Source organism: Rhipicephalus microplus, chromosome 5 (genome assembly GCF_043290135.1).
Source record: "Rhipicephalus microplus isolate Deutch F79 chromosome 5, USDA_Rmic, whole genome shotgun sequence".
NCBI lineage: Eukaryota > Metazoa > Arthropoda > Arachnida > Ixodida > Ixodidae > Rhipicephalus > Rhipicephalus microplus.
The window spans coordinates 149588114-149607235 of NC_134704.1; the positions used below are offsets into that span (position 1 = coordinate 149588114).

General features: G+C 49.0%; 1 protein-coding gene across 7 annotated transcripts in view; it reads left to right on the top strand.

Annotated features, from left to right (window-relative positions):
* Positions 1–19122, top strand: part of LOC119174182 (uncharacterized) — a 177100-nt gene that overhangs the window by 135489 nt on the left and 22489 nt on the right. For all 7 annotated transcript variants that reach the window (XM_037425001.2, XM_075896042.1, XM_037425004.2 and 4 more), the window contains 2 exons: positions 1617–1767; positions 15462–15617. In XM_037425001.2, the coding sequence (XP_037280898.2) occupies positions 1617–1767; positions 15462–15617 (307 nt within the window). The remainder of the gene's footprint in view (positions 1–1616; positions 1768–15461; positions 15618–19122) is intronic.

A 19122-nucleotide genomic window follows, 5' to 3' on the forward strand; every position in this document is an offset into this window, starting at 1 on the left:
GAAATTTGCTGGATTTGCTTCGAAATAAGGTGGAGTGCAGCGGCGGGGAATATCGTCTGATGCGATGCGGGAAGCAGCTGGAGGACGCCTTCCTAGGCTTGAGCACGCCCACAAAGCAAACAAGCATTAGGGAGTTTTTCTCCGCTAAATAAAGTGGCAGCGCTGCAAAGTCCAGCTGGTTCACGTCTCTTGTGTGATTTTTTTTTCTCTTTTAAACTTTCACGAGCAGAAACATTGGAAACTGCTGCTGAAGAGCCAGTAAATAGTAGTGATTTTGCTAAAAAGTGCTCGATTTTTTCCCGGTGATTCGCGCTACTTCGCTTATCTCAAAAATCCGCTTATCTCGAAATTTTTTTTTGTTTTTACAACTTCGAGTTAACAAAGTATTACTGTAGCTGCGTAAGATAGTGTAAGGGCCGCATGAGCCAACTTGGCATTTAAAACATATATCCAACCTAAACTAAGCGTGAGGAATTAAGAAACCGGTGCAGTGCTAACTGTACTACTAAGAGCTCTCTGTCACATTAGGCAACGAGCAGGGACGCATATACAGTTGAACTCCGCTACAACAAACGGCACTTATGCGAATTTTCACTACAACGAAAAATTCACGATTCCCCATCACCAGTCCATAGGAGTCAATGCATAAATATTGTCGCCACAACGAACACTTTTTCTTCGATCGTCCCGCTTCAATAAAATTTTACGATGCAATTCCATAAAAATTCACGATTCGCCATCAGCAGTCCATAGGTGTCAATGCATAAATATTGTCGCCACAACGAACACTTTTTCTTCAATCGTCCTGCTTCAATAAAGTTTTACGATGAAAAAAAGTTTCCAGGCTCAGATACTTATTACTGTGCAGTAAACCCAATCTTTAACATTTCGACGCATTTTCAGAGCCTGGAAATGCGACAACAAAGTCTAAAACACGTGTTGGCACCACCAGAAACCGCTGCTGTTCAGTAAGCATGAGTGCCGCCATTGCTCGATAACGATGGCAATGAGACTGTCCTGCTTTTGTTTTGCCACTGGCTTGCTTTTGAACCGCAGACGATCCGAAGCTGAAGTTCAGTCGCTCAGCTCATGGCTTCCTTCTTTTCGGATTCTGATGCTTATCATTAGTGTGGTAGCTAATCAGATCGGCTGTTCATCCCCATTATCAAAAAAGTCAGCTAGCTCCGAGTGATCGATGATAAGAATGGCATATAATAATGCAAAAGTTGCCGCTCCACAATACCCTGCCTCCATCTCGGCGTTGTCGGATACTTTTGGCAGCAGACAGCTGCTGGTGTTAACGTGTTGATGCTACTGTTTGGTTTGTTAATGCTACTGTTTGGTTCGTTCACGAAAGCGGTTTTAGGCGGTGTTTCAGCGTGCTTTTCACCATGGCCTCACTATGCGTGAGTGAGAATCGCGTCGTGACCCTGCTGGGAAAGAATAAGAAGTAGCAGACTTTTGAGAATAAACATTCCTTTGTTTTGCTAGCGCACATCAGCTATATTTTTGTCGATTTCACAATTAAATTTTCGCTTCAACATAATTTTGTCCGCGCCCGGTCAGTTTCGTTGTAGCAAGGTTCGACTGTACAAAAGAGGCCATGTCTGCCCCAGGTACCTGACCGAGGAGTGGAAGGCCAAGAAGCGTAGCCAGCTGAACTTCTCCCACAACAACATGTGCGGCTACGCCCCGCGCACACCACAACAGGGCAACTACAGCGACTGCGGCATCTACCTGCTGCAGTACGTCGAGAGCTTCCTTGAGGTGAGTCTTCTGGCAGGACATTTTGCTTTGCTGCTTAGGGAATGTTGGGCTTGATGCTATACCACGATTTAACTTCTTAGCACATGAGCATTGACAATCTCCTGTGGAACATCATTGCTGCAGTGGCGTAGCGATTGCAATGCTCAGCTGCCGACCCAAAGGCAGAGAGAGGGTTTGGTCCAAGCTGTGGTGGTCGCATTTGATGAAGACACGCTAGAGGCGCATGTTCTGCGGAATGTCGGTGCACATTTAAAAAAATTAAAAAAACACCAGATGGTTGAAATTCTCATAGCCCTCTACTATGACATCTTTCATAATCATATTAATAAGAACTGACAATGATGCCGCCGCAGTGGCAGTAGGCAGCGCTGATGGACGCTGCCACATTTAAGAGATAGGGAGAGAAGAAATGGAGCGGGGATTTAAATGCACGTTTAAATCCACCCCATAAAGTTTACAGGGATATGACCTCCTCCGTAGCTCAGTGGTGGATTATCGGACATTTCATTCGAAGGTCACTGGTTCGGATTCTGCTGGGGGCAAGCTATTTTTGTGTTTGCTTTTCTTTCATCTCATTTGGATTACCATTACTTCTAATAACATCCTCTGTACTTTTCTTGGCATCATTGTGTGTTCTCATTAATATTGCGCCTAACAAAGAAAATCGAGCCTTTAAAGGGCTAGTGAACAACCCCAGCATCCAAAAATTGTCGTAAAGTGAAATATGTGCCGTTTTACTTCGTGAACATACTGCTGCTAAAATTTTGCGAATATATGTTTTATTAAGGAAGTTACAGGGTCTAGAACATCGCGTTCAGCTGGTTTCAAATTTTCGCGCGGCCTTGCCACCCTTCTTCTTCAAAGGGAAGGGAAGGTGCGCCCCGTCGTAGTCACTCTGCCCACTTCGGCAATGTGACAAGATGTCAGCGATTGACGTCATCGGCGAACTCGATCAGTCGCAACGCACTTCTGCTTGCTGCGATGCCTGGTTGTCTGTTTACCGGGTGCCAATGCTTGTCCGCAGCCCAGTCGCTTGATTTGCAGCCGACAACGATTTGCAGCAAAACTGTGTACCAAATCCCAGACATGAAGTTGGCCTGATTTCAAGTTTGATTTTTTGGGAACAGACTGTCACGCCATCTGTGAGCAGCTACAGAAAACAGAAATAATGCGTTTAATAGTGGGTGTGCTGATCAACAGGTGGCGCGACAATTTGCTCACTCCGCAATACTGGGTCAGTGAAGTGTCCTGATTTCGTATGATTGAATAGCTCTGTCGTAGCTGTGGGTGGGAACAGGAACTGACGTTGACTTCACTACTATTTGTTGAGACCTGGTTTAGACCAATTGACGAGCTGCGTGCTGCGTCTCGTCGCCGATCGTCGAGCTGTCGTCGCTGCACGTGCAAGGAGCATTGGTCAGGCGTAGGGAAGGAGCGCGGGAATTGTTTTTCGAAATAATGGCTCTGCGTGGCGTGCAGCTCTATGATACAGTTAAACCCCTTTATAAGAGGCATGCTCTGGGCAGCAGTTTTATATGAGATGCCTCTTATAAGCTGGGTGCTATGTATGCATTTTCCTATCAGGCCATGTCACTGTAGGCACGCTAGTGTCTCTTATACCCACTTGTCTTTTATATCAATGTCTCTTATAAAGGGGTTCGACTGTATTGATAAAACGTCATTGCTGCAGTCTACTCTACGAGTTGCCAAGCTTGTTTGGGGGGTGTAAAAAAAAGTCTGAGGCTGTTGACTGGTTCTTTAAGACACTTCTCTCTTTCATTAATAATCCTATTGTATTTTCGGGACACCAAACCTCAGATATTACTACCGTATATACTCGCATAATGATCACACTTTTTTTTTTTTTCAAGAAAATTGACTCCAACTTCAGGATGCAATCATTATTCAGGGTAAATTTTCGTGAAAAAAAATTCTGAGCACCAAAAACGTAAAAAAAGTCGCTAATCAGAATTCTTACGGTAGCTATCAAGAGCATAACCAAAAATAAAAGTAAATTAAGGCTTACCTCTGTAATAAAATGCACGCATTACACAGGAGCTTCATGGATGGCACACTACCCTTTTATTTTTTACTTCTCTGACCCCTTAACGTTCATTCAGACTCCGAAGCATCACTTGCGTCAATGTCGTCGCCGCACGATTCCCTGTCGGAACCGGCATTGTCTTCACTGTCCCACAGAGGGTCATCTTCCGTTCCGTCGAGCTCCTTGGAAATGCCGGCGATAGTTCATTCCGCCGCTTGAAGCGTATCGTCTAGCCGGAACTGGCGCGGAAGTCCTTTGTGGCTACTCCCAGCCTCCGGGAAACTGCGCACGCCTGCGTCCGTATCATGTCTAATGACACTGCATGACCGTCCTTGCGCATGTCCATCACGTATTCGAGGACTGCCTTTTTAATGTCAGGGAACTTGCCAGATTTGGGTCTGCGGAAAGCCCATCGCGTTCTGTTAGTAGTGATGAGCATGTCGCGCTGTTTTTCCAATATCGGATCCGGATTTCGTCAACGCTGAAATGTCTGCCGGCAGCGCGGTTGCCGTGTTCTAGAGCGTAGTCAAGCGCCTTCAGCTTGAACACGGCAGTAAAGCTCGCATACCGCCCCATGGTGAAATGGCGCTTCAACAGACGATCACAAAGCACACAAAAAAAAAGTGGTCTCAGGAAAAAAAAAAACATTGCTGCGGGATGAACACGGATCGATCAACAGGCGGCCGCCGCTGTAACAGTGCGGGATGTCAAAACAAACACGGCAGCTGCCGGAGCGAAGCACTCCGTGAAACGAAGCCACCACATTTTTTTTCTTCTTTGCATCAGTTATGGAGGTTGTGAGTACGTCACGCGCGTCAACAGTTTCTTCCATCTAAATAAAGAATGCTTTCATTTAAATCAGTAAATTTACGGCATTAGCATAGTGATGCCCGCTTTCAGATCACAAAAACAATTATAGGCGCGTTCAGCTAGACTTGGCACGTGACATGTCGATGCGGCAAGTTCAGGGTGTGATCATTACACGGGGGGGGGGGGGGGGGGAGACGAATTTAGACGACAAAATTTATTGGTGCGATCATTATGCGAGTGCGATCATTACGCGAGTACATACGGTATATGAGCTTGAGTGCGCAATCTATTGCTTTGTGAAAAAAGGATGTAGTGAGACTTTTATAATACGAACTCGTTTATTTTGCTATTCCAATTATTTGAAAGAATTCTCGCTGTCTTCGTATTTTCTAATGCGAATTCGACTGGGTACTGGCCTGTGCCAGCCTCGTTGATGAGAAGGTTTTGGATTCTACCGTGTAGACTGCTGATAATGGGAGCAACAACAAGTCATGAAAATCCACACTATAAGTGGCAGCACTTTAAAACCAAAACAAACTTTTCCAGGTGCTGCACAAATACAAAGCACGTTGAACAAGCAGCCACACCCGTCCAGCAATTGTATGCATTCAACTGTGTTGTTCACATTGCAAAATCTTGAAACTTCCTAGAAGCTGCACTGCTGGCAGTACAAATGCAGAGCAAAGAGAGCTAATATAAGGCAGTGCCTTTGCGTAAAGTTGCCGAACAACTTCTAAGACCTCCTCAATTTCAAAGACTTCACCACATAGAATCGAGCTGCACAGAAACGACATATGGGTACCGAAATTCCACGCAACATGCATTACAGTAGATTCTCAGTAAACGGAAATCTATTATTGGAACTACTGCTTAAGGGGAGACGCTGTACTTGAGACGAAATGTCAGATATTTTCATGCGTTTATAAAGAAACTTCACAGTGTGATTGAGTTTTCGATGCTGATTTCAAGAATGCAATTACTGTTCCTCTAAGCCAATTAGTTTTCGAGATATCTTAAAATTATTTACTTATTGTTTGCTGGTATAATGAGGCAGGAAATTTGTATTGCAGAGCTACTATTGCCACATGCCTGTATACTAATGAACATACCGTATAAACGCGTGTAAGGGCCGCACTTTTTTTTCAGGAAGTGAGGGCTAATTTTCAGGGTGCGGCCCATACCCGGAACTTCTTTTTTTGGTGAACTAAAAACAACGTACCAGTTAGTGAACGAAGAGCGTTTATTGCAGTATGCTGTGTGTGCGCTTAATCGTCGTCACTCGATGAGTCCTCTAACTCGGAGTCCGAGATGGTGTTGCGGAGCACCATCATTCCACAAACAGTCATCTTCGGTGCCATCCAGGCTGTTGGATATCCCAGTGACCTTTAAACTTCGGGACACAATGTCCGTCGACACCGAGCTCCACGCCGACAATACCCAGCCGAGAACAGTAGCAAGCGGTGCCCTCTTCAGCCGTCCGGTCGGCGTCTACTCATGGTTGCTGGTTGTCATCCATTCCGTGTAGAGTCTTCGGAATTCAACTTTGAGTGGTCGAATGGTTGCAACATTCCTGTGAGGCTGCCTGGAATCACGGCCATGTCTGTGCCGACACGGCGCAGCTGCTCCTTCACCTTATCGGTAAGGTGGTCGCGGAAACTATCCAATACTAAAAGTGAATGTTTGGCCAAAAAAGCTCCCGGTCTGTTCTGCCAAACACTTTTCACCTAGTCTAGCACCAAATCATCGTTCATCCATCCCTTCTCTTGGGCTCTAACTATGATGCCCTTGGGGAAAACTTCCTTGGGAATTCTTTTCTTTTTCAAAACAACGTACGGGGGTAGCTTCCACCCGTCCGCGGTCACACAAAGCATCACGGTACAGCGTTGGCGCTCAGCGCCGGTGGTCCGCACGGCGACACTCTTCTTGCCTTTTACCTCGACTGTGTAGTTCTCGGGAGAGTCAAACCACACAGGAGTTTGATCAGCGTTCGCTATTTGCGACAACAAATAACTGTGCTGATGGCGCAGGCCGATGACATGCTTGTGAAAACTAAGCACCTTGTCGGTATAGTCTTCTGGCAGCCGCTGACACAGCGTGGTCCTTCGCCGAAAGGAGCGTCCCTTCCTTTTCAGAAACCTTCACACCCAGCCAGCACTAGCCTTGAAATCCCCGGCCGGTATATTTTTCGCACGTGCCAAGGCTAGTGCCTTCATGCGCAGCATGTCTGTAGTGAGCGCAAAACCATCGTTCCGCACCTCAGTCACATAGCGGAGCAACTCCTCTTCAAAATCAGGATACTTGCACTGTTTTCCTCGGAAAGCGCGCTTTTTGATGTTGGTGTTCTGCAAGGCTTTCTTCTGGGTGCACCAATGTCAAACACACTTCTCGTCAACGTCGAATTTTCTGCCGGCGGCCCGTTTCCCGTGCTCGAGAGCAAACTCGATCACCTTCAACTTATAGCCAGCTGTATAGCTATTCAGCTGCTTGCCCATCGTGCCAAAACGTAAACGTCCAGCAGAAAACTAGCTAGAGTCCCAGAGTCATTCAACGGTGCGCAAAATTCGAGCACGTGGCAGGCTGAACAGCACAATGATCGAACAACGCACAAATACCAAAGTTGGTGATGCTAATGCCGTTATAGATAGTGCGTTTGTATAGAAGTGTCAGAAGTTGAAGATAAAATCCCGCTTTAACCTTTAGTTGGCGGGTGTATGAACACTACTGAAAAAACTTAAAATTTTTAGCCAACTTCATGAACATATTAGCATGAAGAAAACCAACAAATCATTCTAATGATGTATTATGGTGATGATGAGAATTGCGTTCTCTAACGCCATCTACTGACAACGCCTAGTAGCTCACACACGCGCGCGCATTTTGAATACGCATGGGTCAAGGAAAGTGCGGATGCATCCCATACACACAACTTTTTTTTTTATATGCGCTTCTTAAAAACGGGAAGCGGCCCTTACACGCGTGTATACGGTAAGCATCACAACGGTAGGAGTGCTTTTTTTATTTGATAATTTTAGCAAGGTTTGTCGCACCTTGCACTTCAGTGCTGCAGACAACGCCCACTTATGCTCCGATTTCTGGCAAAAATGAAATTTTTTGAAGATCTTAATCAAAAATTCACACCTACCATTGTGTAAACTAAAGATACAGCTACATGTCACAACAAAAACGACAGCCCTAGCTGCTCTGGAGGCAGAGGTATCTTTTCGACAAGTTTGCAACTGCAGCAAAATTTGAATCCTGAGAAATCATGCAAAAACACAAGCCCATTTTGGGCAGACAGTAGCATGGGAAAGCTGTTTATTTACAATGATTTGCAAATTCAGCTTTCTCAGTAGGCACCAGGCATGTAGTCCTTCTGTTTTGCGTCACCTAAATGGCGTTTTTTCAATGCCCGCTGCATGTTTTCCCCAGATGCACAGTTGCGAACTGATGCGGTCACCGTGGGCTTGTCGGCCGACTAGGCCGCTTACCAGTTCGGTGATGCCTATGTGCGACGAATGTGCGTGCATAATCCGCAATCTGTCCTATAATAAAGCAGTTTTCCGGCTTATCCAGATCGAGTTGTTGATGTCGCAGACCGAACTCGAGCACTCGCTCATCAATTTCAAGGCTCTAAAAGAAGCGAGGTGTTAGTTTCCTTTTCACAAAAGATTGTCGCATTTTCGAGCGGAGGCCATGGAGGAATATGTTCATCATTGCGGACGCGTCGTTACATGCACTCAACCTGTTGCCAGTAGCCTTCATTGCGCGGGCGGCGAGCACGTTCACCATAAATAGTGTGAGGAATAAGAGGGAGTGCCGGTAGGCTGGGTGTGAATCTCTGAGGCTGTGCGTGGTTGACGGTGGAGGAACAAGGTGGCGTGCGCGAGCGTCACGTGAACAGTGAAGGGGTCTCTGAGGCTGTGCGTGGTTGACAGTGGAGGAACGAGGTGGCGTGCGCGATTGTCACGTGAACAGTGAGGGGGCGCACGGAAAGAGGCAGAGGGGGACGGGGCGGTCGAAGTCGGGACGGGTGCGGTCGGAGTATGGCACGAGAAATAAATGGTTGTGTGAGCGTGGTTGCCTGTCGTGAAGTGTATCGTCGTGCGTGATACGTGGGGGCTCGTCCGGGATCGACATGGCAACCGGAATGGACAGCGTGAATGTGCCGGAAGAGCTGCTGCAGCACTTGCTGGGACAAACAAACGGATCCGCCATACAGCGCGAGCAAATCGCGGCTGCCGTCAGACAAAGGCTTATGACGGCCGAGCCCATGCCTGCAGGCGCCATGACAGCAGCGGCGGCGGCGGCGATCCAGCCGGCGATTGACTGCGCTCCCCGGGCCTCGGGAAGTCAGCCCCCGCGGTTCGCTGGATTCGGCGATGCGCAGTCACCCGAAGAATTCCTGGACCGCCTCGAGACCTTTTGCTTGGTGACTGGTGTCGCCGCCGACAAGAGGCTCACGCATATCGTGCCCGCTGCGCTGGAGGGGAGCGCGAAGTTGTGGCTGCGCTTCGTCAAATCATTTGCATCCTGGGATGACTTCAAGGCGGCGTTCGTTGCGGAATTTTCGTCTATTGATGCGAAGCGGCGCCTGAGGCAGGAGTTGGAGCTCCGCACTCAGCACCCCGAAGAAAATTTAAAAGAATTTATCTACACGATCGCGGAATTCTATGACAGGATCGGCGGCGAAGTGTCGGACACAGAAAAAGTCGACCGTGTGTTGCGGCAGATGCACCCGCAGCTCCAGGATTTGGTGGAGGGCAAGCAGTTTGCAACTCTCGCGGAGCTGGCAAGGGCCGCTGACGGCCTCATGGAGCGGTATTGGAGGCGATTCCAGTACAAACCACCGCCACCCCCAACCGATCAAGTTGCGAGGGACCTTGCCTTCCGGCCTGCTGGGAATACGGCTGGCCTCAGTGGCCTGTCAGGAGCGCAGCCCGGAGTAATGGCGGCGGCTGCGGCGCCGTTCCAGCCTCCGTCGGCAGCATCATACTGGCCGTTGCACCCCGCTGCGATACAGCCGTCCTACTACCGGGACCAGCTGCACAGATCACCTGCTCCACATGTTCCCACGCCACCACAGCCGCAGCGATACCAACTGCTCGACGGCGGGGCAATTACGTGCCACCGCTGCGGAGGCATAGGCCACATGGGTCGCGAGTGCCCTTCGGGTCGGCGTAACGGTCCGCCCCGCTGCTATCAGTGCAACAGAATCGGGCATATCCGCTCCCAGTGCCCGGGAAACGGGAGACGGTAGGTGCTACTCCGGCGAGCACCTACGAGACAGCGCTGCGGATAGCGGCTGTGGCCGGCAACAGGGAGCCTCTCCTGGAGGTGCGGATTGGGCGGACCACATTCCTGGCCCTGCTAGATACAGGGTCCAGTGTGAGTTTGCTTGGTACGCCAGCGGCAAGGGTAGCGGAGGCGACGGGCGCCAAACACCGGGTACAAGAAAGAGCTCTTCGACTGGCCACAGGTTGGTCACAGTCAAGCACATCCTTAAAGTGCAAGATACATTGGGCCTCAAGCAACCGCATCCAACGCTTCCTGTGTGTGCCAGATTTGTGTCGGGACATTGTGCTTGGCAGAGACTTTTTGACTGCAACAGGCATGTCCCTACATGTGGCGTTGTCGGGGTGGACTATTGGAACTGATCCGCAGTGCATTGTGCCATTTGCTAAGCGCGACAAGGATATAACCGCCGCGCTCGCGATAGAAAATAGTGAATCTTATTGCTTGCAGGGCCTATTTGAGGAAGTGCTTCTGGTCCCGGGCATTGGGCACACTATTCCAGCTGAAGGCATACCAACCATGAATAAGGTGCTCGATGACTTCTCTCATTTGTTCACTACCATTCCTGGATGTACCGCCCTCGCTCAGCACTGCATTGACACTGGAGATAGTGCACCTGTGAGATGCAAGCTGCGCCCAGTAAATGCAAAAAAGCAGAAGATCATTGAAGACTGCGTAAATGACCTTTTGGAGCAGCGCCTTATAAGACATAGCACCAGCCCTTGGACTAGTGCCCCAGTGCTTGTTGCCAAGAAATCTGGTGGCTACCGGCTTGCTGTGGACTATCGGCCGTTAAATGCACGCACCCGCATACCTGCCTACCCAATGCCACGAACGGACTGGCTGCTAGCACAATTGGGTCGTGCAAGGTGGTTTTCGAGCTTCGACCTTTCCCAGGGTTTCTTTCAGATCCCTGTGTCTGAGGCCGACATAGAAAAAACAGCCTTCATCTGCCACCAGGGCACATATGAGTTCACGAGAATGCCCTTCGGGGTGGCAGGTGGCCCGGCAACTTTTCAAACCCTGATGGACCGGTTGTTGCACGGCATCAATCACAGCTTCGCCATGGCTTTTCTGGATGATGTTCTCGTCTACTCTGAAGATCTGGAGAGTCATGTTGAGCATGTTAGGGAAGTGTTGCAGCGCATTGGCAATGCTGGCCTTACGATTAACCCTGATAAAATGCAAGTCTGCCGTCAGTCCCTTAAGTTCTTGGGCCACGTCATCTCCCCTGGGCAGTGCAGACCAGATGAAGAGAAAGTGCGGGCGGTGCTGGATTATCCGCGACCTAGCACGATTAAACAGTTGCAGGCTTTCCTGGGACTTGCTGGTTATTACCGCAGCTTCATACCGCATTTCTCACTGACGGCACATCCACTCACTGTCCTTCTGAAGAAAAGCGAGCCATGGCGGTGGGATGAGCGTCAAGAGGAAGCCTTCACTGCGCTCAAGCAGTCCTTGGCTCATGATGCAGTTATGAGCCTTCCAGATCTCAATCGACCCTTCGTGGTTGAAACGGATGCAAGCGGCATTGGCATTGCAGCTGTCCTACTGCAGGCTGGCCCCGACGGACTGCAGCCCATTTCCTTCATCAGCAGGGTTCTCACAGAAGCCGAAGGCCACTATACTGTCCAGGAGTGGGAATGCCTTGCAGTGGTGTGGGCTGTGGACAAATTCAGGGCGTATCTCGAGTTTACAAACTTTGAGATACACTGCGACCACTCTTCCCTGTCGTGGATGTTCAGCACCGACCAAGCTTCGCCCAGGGTCAAACGCTGGGTCCTCCGGTTGCAGGGTTTCAACTGCCGAATCAGGCACAGACGGGGGCTGGCAAATATACCTGCAGATGCCCTGAGTAGAGCCCCCCTTCAATGTGAGGACCGTCCCAGCGACAGCTTGCACGAGAAACTGCTTCCTATTGCTGCACAAGAACCTGAAGGGAAAATTACATTTGAGCAAGTGGCAGTTGCCTTGGAAGATGATATGACTGCCTTAAGTGACACCGCGCAACTCGTACAAGAGCAGGCTCGTGACAGTCGTCTGTCAAAACTGAAAACTGTGGTCCAGGGGGTTATGCTTCCAAATTCAGACCCTGATCATCGCCTTCTCCATGATCTGGCGGAAACAACAGAACTAGAGCCAAGTGGCCTGCTTGTTCAGCAAAGAGGCAACAAGAAGGTACCATGGCTGCCCTCTCACCTCCGGCACCTGGCATTGAAAATGGCGCATGACCATCCCACTGCGGCCCACGCTGGATTTTTCAAAACCTTGAGACGTGTAGCAGCACGATTCGTCTGGCTGGGCATGCGGGCGGACATATCAAGGTATGTGCAGGGCTGTGCTATATGTCAGCGCACAAAACCCAGGCGCAAAAAGCCTGAAGGCCTGATGAGCAGTCAGTGGGCAACAGCACCGATGGAGGAGCTTAGCGTTGACATTATTGGACCCTTGCCGCCTACACCTCGTGGCCACAAATACTTGCTCGTAGTCATTGACAAGTTTACTAAATTCCCAGAGCTATTCCCTCTACGAGCAGCCACCAGTGCAAAAGTACTTGAGTGCATGCTTCAGGTCTTCGGCCGCCATGGGACACCAGTGGCAATCACCAGTGACAATGGGAAGCCCTTTGTCAGCACATTATGGCGCAACCTCCTGAAACACTGGGGAATCAGAGATCGGCATACTGTGCCTTACCGGCCGGCTGGACAGATGGTGGAGCGTCATAATGGCACAATTAAGCAATGTCTACGAGCCTACTGCACTAACCACAAAGACTGGGACCGTCATATACCCGAGATCAGCCTTGCCATGCGTACTGCAGAGAGCGTAGTCACCGGATATACTCCGGCATTGCTTTGCTATGGTCGAGAGTTGCGCACTCCGTGGGAACCTGCAGGGGACAAGGAGGACACGGAACCTCCAGAGGCAGCGCACCATGCCCTTGTTGCAGAACTCCAGCAGTGCCTTGGAGAAGCCCTGAAGTACACCAAGAAGCATCAAGCAGCTGCCTGGCAGACCCAGAGGTCAACTTATGACCGTCATCGGCAGTCAACAACCATCAGAGAGGGTGACCTCGTGCTCTTGGACACTCATACCTTGAGTAATGCAGCCAAAGGTGTTTCGGCCAAGTTGGCACCACGGCGAGGTGGACCTTATCGTGTGGTCAGGCAGGTTGGTGAAAATGACTTCATCCTGGGTGACCCAGTTACGAGGCGTCGTCGAACCATTGCCCATGCTGATCAGTTGGTACTGTACCATGAACCACTGCTTCTCCCTTCCGCCCCGAATTCACGATTCGAGGGGGGGGAGAGTTGTGAGGAATAAGAGGGAGTGCCGGTAGGCTGGGTGTGAATCTCTGAGGCTGTGCGTGGTTGACGGTGGAGGAACAAGGTGGCGTGCGCGAGCGTCACGTGAACAGTGAAGGGGTCTCTGAGGCTGTGCGTGGTTGACAGTGGAGGAACGAGGTGGCGTGCGCGATTGTCACGTGAACAGTGAGGGGGCGCACGGAAAGAGGCAGAGGGGGACGGGGCGGTCGAAGTCGGGACGGGTGCGGTCGGAGTATGGCACGAGAAATAAATGGTTGTGTGAGCGTGGTTGCCTGTCGTGAAGTGTATCGTCGTGCGTGATAATAGATTAATTTTCTGCTGTTTGCCGACGCGTGGCGAACTCCACTTTGGCGACCCGTCACGCAGTTCACGTCAGATGGGGGCAACCCGCAGCATCGGCGCGTTTAGCGCTGCGCTTCCGTTCCATCGTCGCAAAGATTGCAATCTCTCGTAGCTTCACTTCTGCTTTTTTACTTGCCGTCCTGTAACTGTTGAAGCTCCAAAACACAGCCGCTTTCCGCGACGTCAACAACCGACGGGCTCGTACGTGAGTTAGGCCTACACCGGTAACTCTGCGACCGCCGTTGAACTCTGCGAGTTTGCTATCCTCTCTGTTCTGAGTGATAGCGGGGGTCTTTCTGAAGTTCACAGCGAACGAACGATCGCCACACCCGCTTCACAAATTAGTGCGGCGAGGAACTTCTTTACTGCGGCAGGCAGTCAACAGCACCATGACAAAATGAGCATCATCAATTTACATGTCCCGAACGGCTCCGGACAGCTTGGACAGCGGCGCTGCATTCGTTTTTCTCCGGGGCCAACTGGAAGCTCCACCAACTGGTCCTGGATCACTCGGACCCATGTTCGTTTTTTGCCTGCCTGGTAACCTGCGGGCGGCCCGGGACCACTCGAACAATTTCTTTCGGGCAGCTGGCAGACGACAGCGCAGGTGTCATGCTGTGCGGCCATCTTAAGTGAGACACGGGAAATTTTCGATGCGCTACTCTCTCTGCTTTTCTGTCTGCTTCTTGCATGTTTCTGGATTTCGCATTGTTAGCGCACTCAGCTCTTGTCTTCGGTATTCTGAGCCACTTCGAGCATGTGCGTATTGCCGAAGGTCGGGCAAACACGCGTTATGCTCGCTAGGAGAAACAGCAATGGAACAACCACGCTGGTCTACTATGCGCACGCGCTCGAGTAGTTCACTTACAGTAAGTTGCATCACAACAGAAATAGGTATAGTTCACTACTTAACTGCTGTTCAGGTTGCAAATGAGTCAGCGTTGTGGCCTGTGTTTCAGCTATGGAGGGAGCAGACGGCATAGGCAGGCATAGCAGACGCCACAGCGGATGCAGTCAGCATCAAGCGCGCAGATGGCCCGAGGCCGCTCAGGCTAACTCGGGACTTTTCAATCACGTGCATGTGACAAAGCCACCTGTGAACCAAGGCGTCCGTGGGCCGTCCACAAGTGATCCGGGACTTAGTAAATCGATGAAGCTCAATGGCACACATCCGTGCACGTTACGATAAAAAAGTAGACGCCGAAAGCGCCACTTGGCCAATCGTGTGCCTAGGTTTTTGTCAGGTGCCCCAAGCAGCCAATGGAATCGCGTGGTGGTGCTTTTTGATAACGCGTTTTTGCTGAAAAACCAATGAGAAAGGCGAGCCACTGGTGGCGGGAAATTGAAGATGAAGAATGACCCTTCCAAACGAGACCAAGATGACCAGATAGCTCGTGTGTAACGACAATGGTTCAGCAATGAAAAAGCGCGACTTTAGCGTCTATTTGTGCTCAGATTGATCTCACAGGGGTGTTATAAATTGATTTTGTGCCAGAAATAATGATGCGAGAAGCTTGAAACTTCTCAGATAAGTGCAAAAATAGTTGCAGATTCCAAAAACGTCAACATTAAAAAGTCGTTTTTTTTTTTTTCGCGATTTTCGGCCTTTTAAGACGCGTGTCCCCCCTTAAACAGTACTATTGGCTTGGCAATGCTTAGTTTCGGGCTTGTATTCTGCACCCATGTTCACTTTTCAGTAAACATAACTCCTGTTAAATGAAACATATTTTCCCGGTCCCTTCAAGTTTCGTTTACTGAGGGTTTACTGTATGTTCAAGTCCTGTGTATTCACTTCTTACGAAGCCATAGGGAACGTAAAGTAGGTGTGTTGGAATGAGAGATGGTATTGAAGTGACCCGGGCATGTTCTGACTTGTGCAGAAACCGCCTGGTGCTGGTGACCGGGTGTGGCTAGAGCTGGAGAACTGGTTTCCGGAGGATCGGGTTGCTCAGAAGCGTGCGGCCATCCGCGACCTCATCCTTGACCTGCACTTGCAGCAGAACCCAGGAAGTGACTTCCCCAAACGCTGGCGAGAGGTACTTGGCGTCTTCTTTGCTATCTAAAGCCCTGCAAAGCACTGCTTTCTCTGCAAAGCAGTGCCACCCTTCAGCGTGTACTGCTTTCATCACTCCTTCCATTTCTAAATGAGCTTCTGTTTGTAAGCTTGCTTGATGTCGGTACTACTTGGTGGCAGTAGGGCTGAGTTGGAGAACAGCACAAAGGAGGAGAGTGGGTCGATTCTACTCTAGGGGGGACGCGGGTCTTGGAAGATGAAAAATGGCAAAGAAATGTACCCACATTACTAACGCCAAATTCGGTGCGATAAAATACTGTATTTACTCACGTAATAGGCGCTTTTTTTTTTTTTTTTTTTCCAGAAAATCCGCTTTGAAATTAGGGGTGCGCCAATTACACGGGGTAAAATTTTAAAACATTTTTTCAACTCTGTTTTCGCGCTTTAAATCTGCGGCACATTTGTCAAGTAAAAGGCGACTTTATGGTTTACCAATTAATACAGCATAAAATAAACATAGCTACGCACTTTTAATGAACAAGCGGGAGCTGTCAACTGCACACACACACATAAAACTTATTTCCACAAAAGTCGTTGGTGTTCCTTCTTTTCCCTATTCGGAGTCCGAGTCGGAGAGCACACATTCATCCTCATCGAGCGGGGATTCGTTTTCGGTGTCCGAATCATCCACACCCCACAACATGTTATGCTGTTCGAGATACCAGTCTTCTTGAAGCCTTTTCTGACGACTTGGTCCGGCATCGCCTGCCACGCTTCCATGATCCAAGCGCACAGCATTTTCACAGGTGGCCTCTTAAGGGGGGACATGGGTCTTAGGGCTCTCTCATTTAATTTTGAACCAAATGCGACAAAAGTTGGCATGCTTACTTAGTTTGTTCTTCGGATTCTAAAAATGTAGTTATTTCTTCTGTAGCTTCATTAGTTAATTAAATAATCAAGATAAATTCTATTCTTACCATAATAGAAAAAAAACCGCCTGTCAAAAATTTTTAAATAACATAGGGATTGACAGTAGAAATCATAAGACATGCAACATAAGAAGCCCATTTTTGAATGGGTCAATATTTCTTACTTTACAGTACACTAAACTTCACAGCCCTGAATGGGGCCATTGTGTGGTCACACAAAAGACTAGTTTGAAAAACTTGCATCAAGAGAAATCAAAATCTGCTTCCTATGTTGTGTGCTCCAAACATATAGCTTCATGCTGCGAAATAAAATATTCTGCTATCTGTAATAGTTTCAGATATATTGCAGTAATTTTCATGCAGGGTGTACAAAGTTGCCATTTTGAGAAAATGAAGAAAAGAAAGAATTCTAACAGTTTAACTGCAAAAATGTATGCACTTATAATTACACAGCCATTGACATATAAATGACCGCTAGAAAGCCTAAGGAGTGCAATGCTGCAAGCTGATCGAAAATTGAACGAGTACTTCTCGAATTACAGCACAGTAAAGTTTATTGCATGTAACCAAATACAGAAATTTTTATACTAAAAAAAAATTAAGCTGCCCATTAAAAATAGGCTCCCAGCATTGTTTTTTTGTGCACATTTAGCTACATTTTGCAAAAACAATTACAGCTCTAGTGTCCTAGGCCCATTTTTACCGAACAAGCAAAAGAAATTGGTCAAAATCTGTGCTTCGAGAACAATGCTTTTAAAACTTAATTTCGCTGTTCTGAGGAGAAATATCATGGCACACATACTTTTAGTCAGTTAATATGCACCGGGAAGGTAATAGGACTGATTGTTTGTACGAGCGTGTCGTTTCTTCTAGTCCTGTAGCAAGTTGTCGCCGTGTGCTCGTCTGCCGTGAGGCCACTTATCAGTTTGGTGACTGTACTGACGGCGATGTGCGGCAAAAGTGCGTGCATCATCCATGATCCGTCGAATAACGTGGCGATGTTTTCCGGCTTGTCCAGAATAAGTTACCCGTAAGTGTCCCGAACCAAAGTTGCTCCCTCGCTCATCAATTTCGGGGCTACACGAGTGCCGAGGTGTTAGTTTCCTTTTCACGTAAGACTGCCGCATTTTCGAGCGGAGATCGCGACAACGTTGCGACCACGTCGTTAAAAGCAGTCTACCTGTTGCCAGTAGCCTTCATTGCGGGGGCCGCGAGCATGTTCACTGCGAACAGATTGACTTTCTGTTGTTGGTCGACGCGCGGCGTACTTCACTCTGACGACCCGTCGCGCAGTTGAAGGTCCTTTCGTCAGGCGGGGGGAACCACGACATCGGCGGGTTTAGCGATAAGACTGCGCTTCCGTTCCGTCACTACAAAGATTGATATCTCTGGTAGCTTCACTTCTGCTTTTTACTTGCCGTCCTCTAACTGATGAGGCTGCAAAACACAGCCGTTCTCAGTAACGTTGTCGGCAATAAACGGGCTCGTTCGTGAGTTAAGCCTACACCGGTGACTCGGCGACCGCCGTTGATCGCGTCGAGTTCGTTATCATCGTTGCCCTGAGCCGTAGCGGGGCTCTTTCTGAATTTCACAGCGAACGAACGACCGCCACACCTGCTTCACAAATTACTGTAGCACGGAACTTCTTTACTGCCGCAAGCAGTCAGTAGCACCATGACAAAATGGCACATGCCCGTGCGCGTCACGATGGGCGCCCCTTGGCCAATCGCATGCCTAAGTTTGGTCATGTGCCTCAAGCAGCCAATTGAATCGCGCGCTAGTGCTTCTCGGTGACGCGTTTTTGCTAAAAAACCAATGAGCAAGGTGAGCCAGCGGTGGCGGGAAATTGAAGATGAACTTGATAGCTCGTGTGTGGCAACAGTTTGGCGCAGAAAAAGCGCGATTTTAGCGTCAATTTGCTCTCACATTCATCTCACAGAGATGTTATAACTTAATTTTGTGCCAGAAATAATGACGCGAGAAGCTAGAAACTTCTCAGATAAGTGCAAAAATAGGCGCAGATTCTGAAAATGTCAGCTTCAAAAAGTCTATTTTTTTGCGATTCTTGGCCTTCTAAGACCCTTGTCCCCCCTTAAGGGGGGGCGCGGCAAGTAAAGTGCCGATTTTGGTCAAAATATGCGATTTTCTGATTTATTTTTTTTCGTAATCTTCAGACCTTCAACTTCGTTGTTCTAAAATATTACAGCGAAACGTACGCTACAAATCTCGCAAATAGTGTTTTTGCCGAGGCTAGTCGCCGAAAAGTGCGAAAAAAAAGCCCCTGAAACGGTGTTGTTCACGCCGCACAAACGCGCCAAGTTGTTGACCGTGGGCCGCCATTTTGGTAGCTTTGGAAAGAGGAGAAAGCCGGCTTCCCGATGGTCGCGGTCTCGTATTTCGCCGAGTGAAAATAAAAGCGCGAGGAGCAAGTAAAAAAACGAAAACGAAGAACGGCAATTGGCTGCGCGGGTCACGTGGTAGCAGGCGCGACCTCTTACTGGTCAAAGCTGCGCCGCGCACCTTGGCAACCTTGGAAGCGCGAGCGCATCTGCGGCCGCCGTGTCGAGAATCATCCGGCGTGCGCTTCGTTTTTTGCCA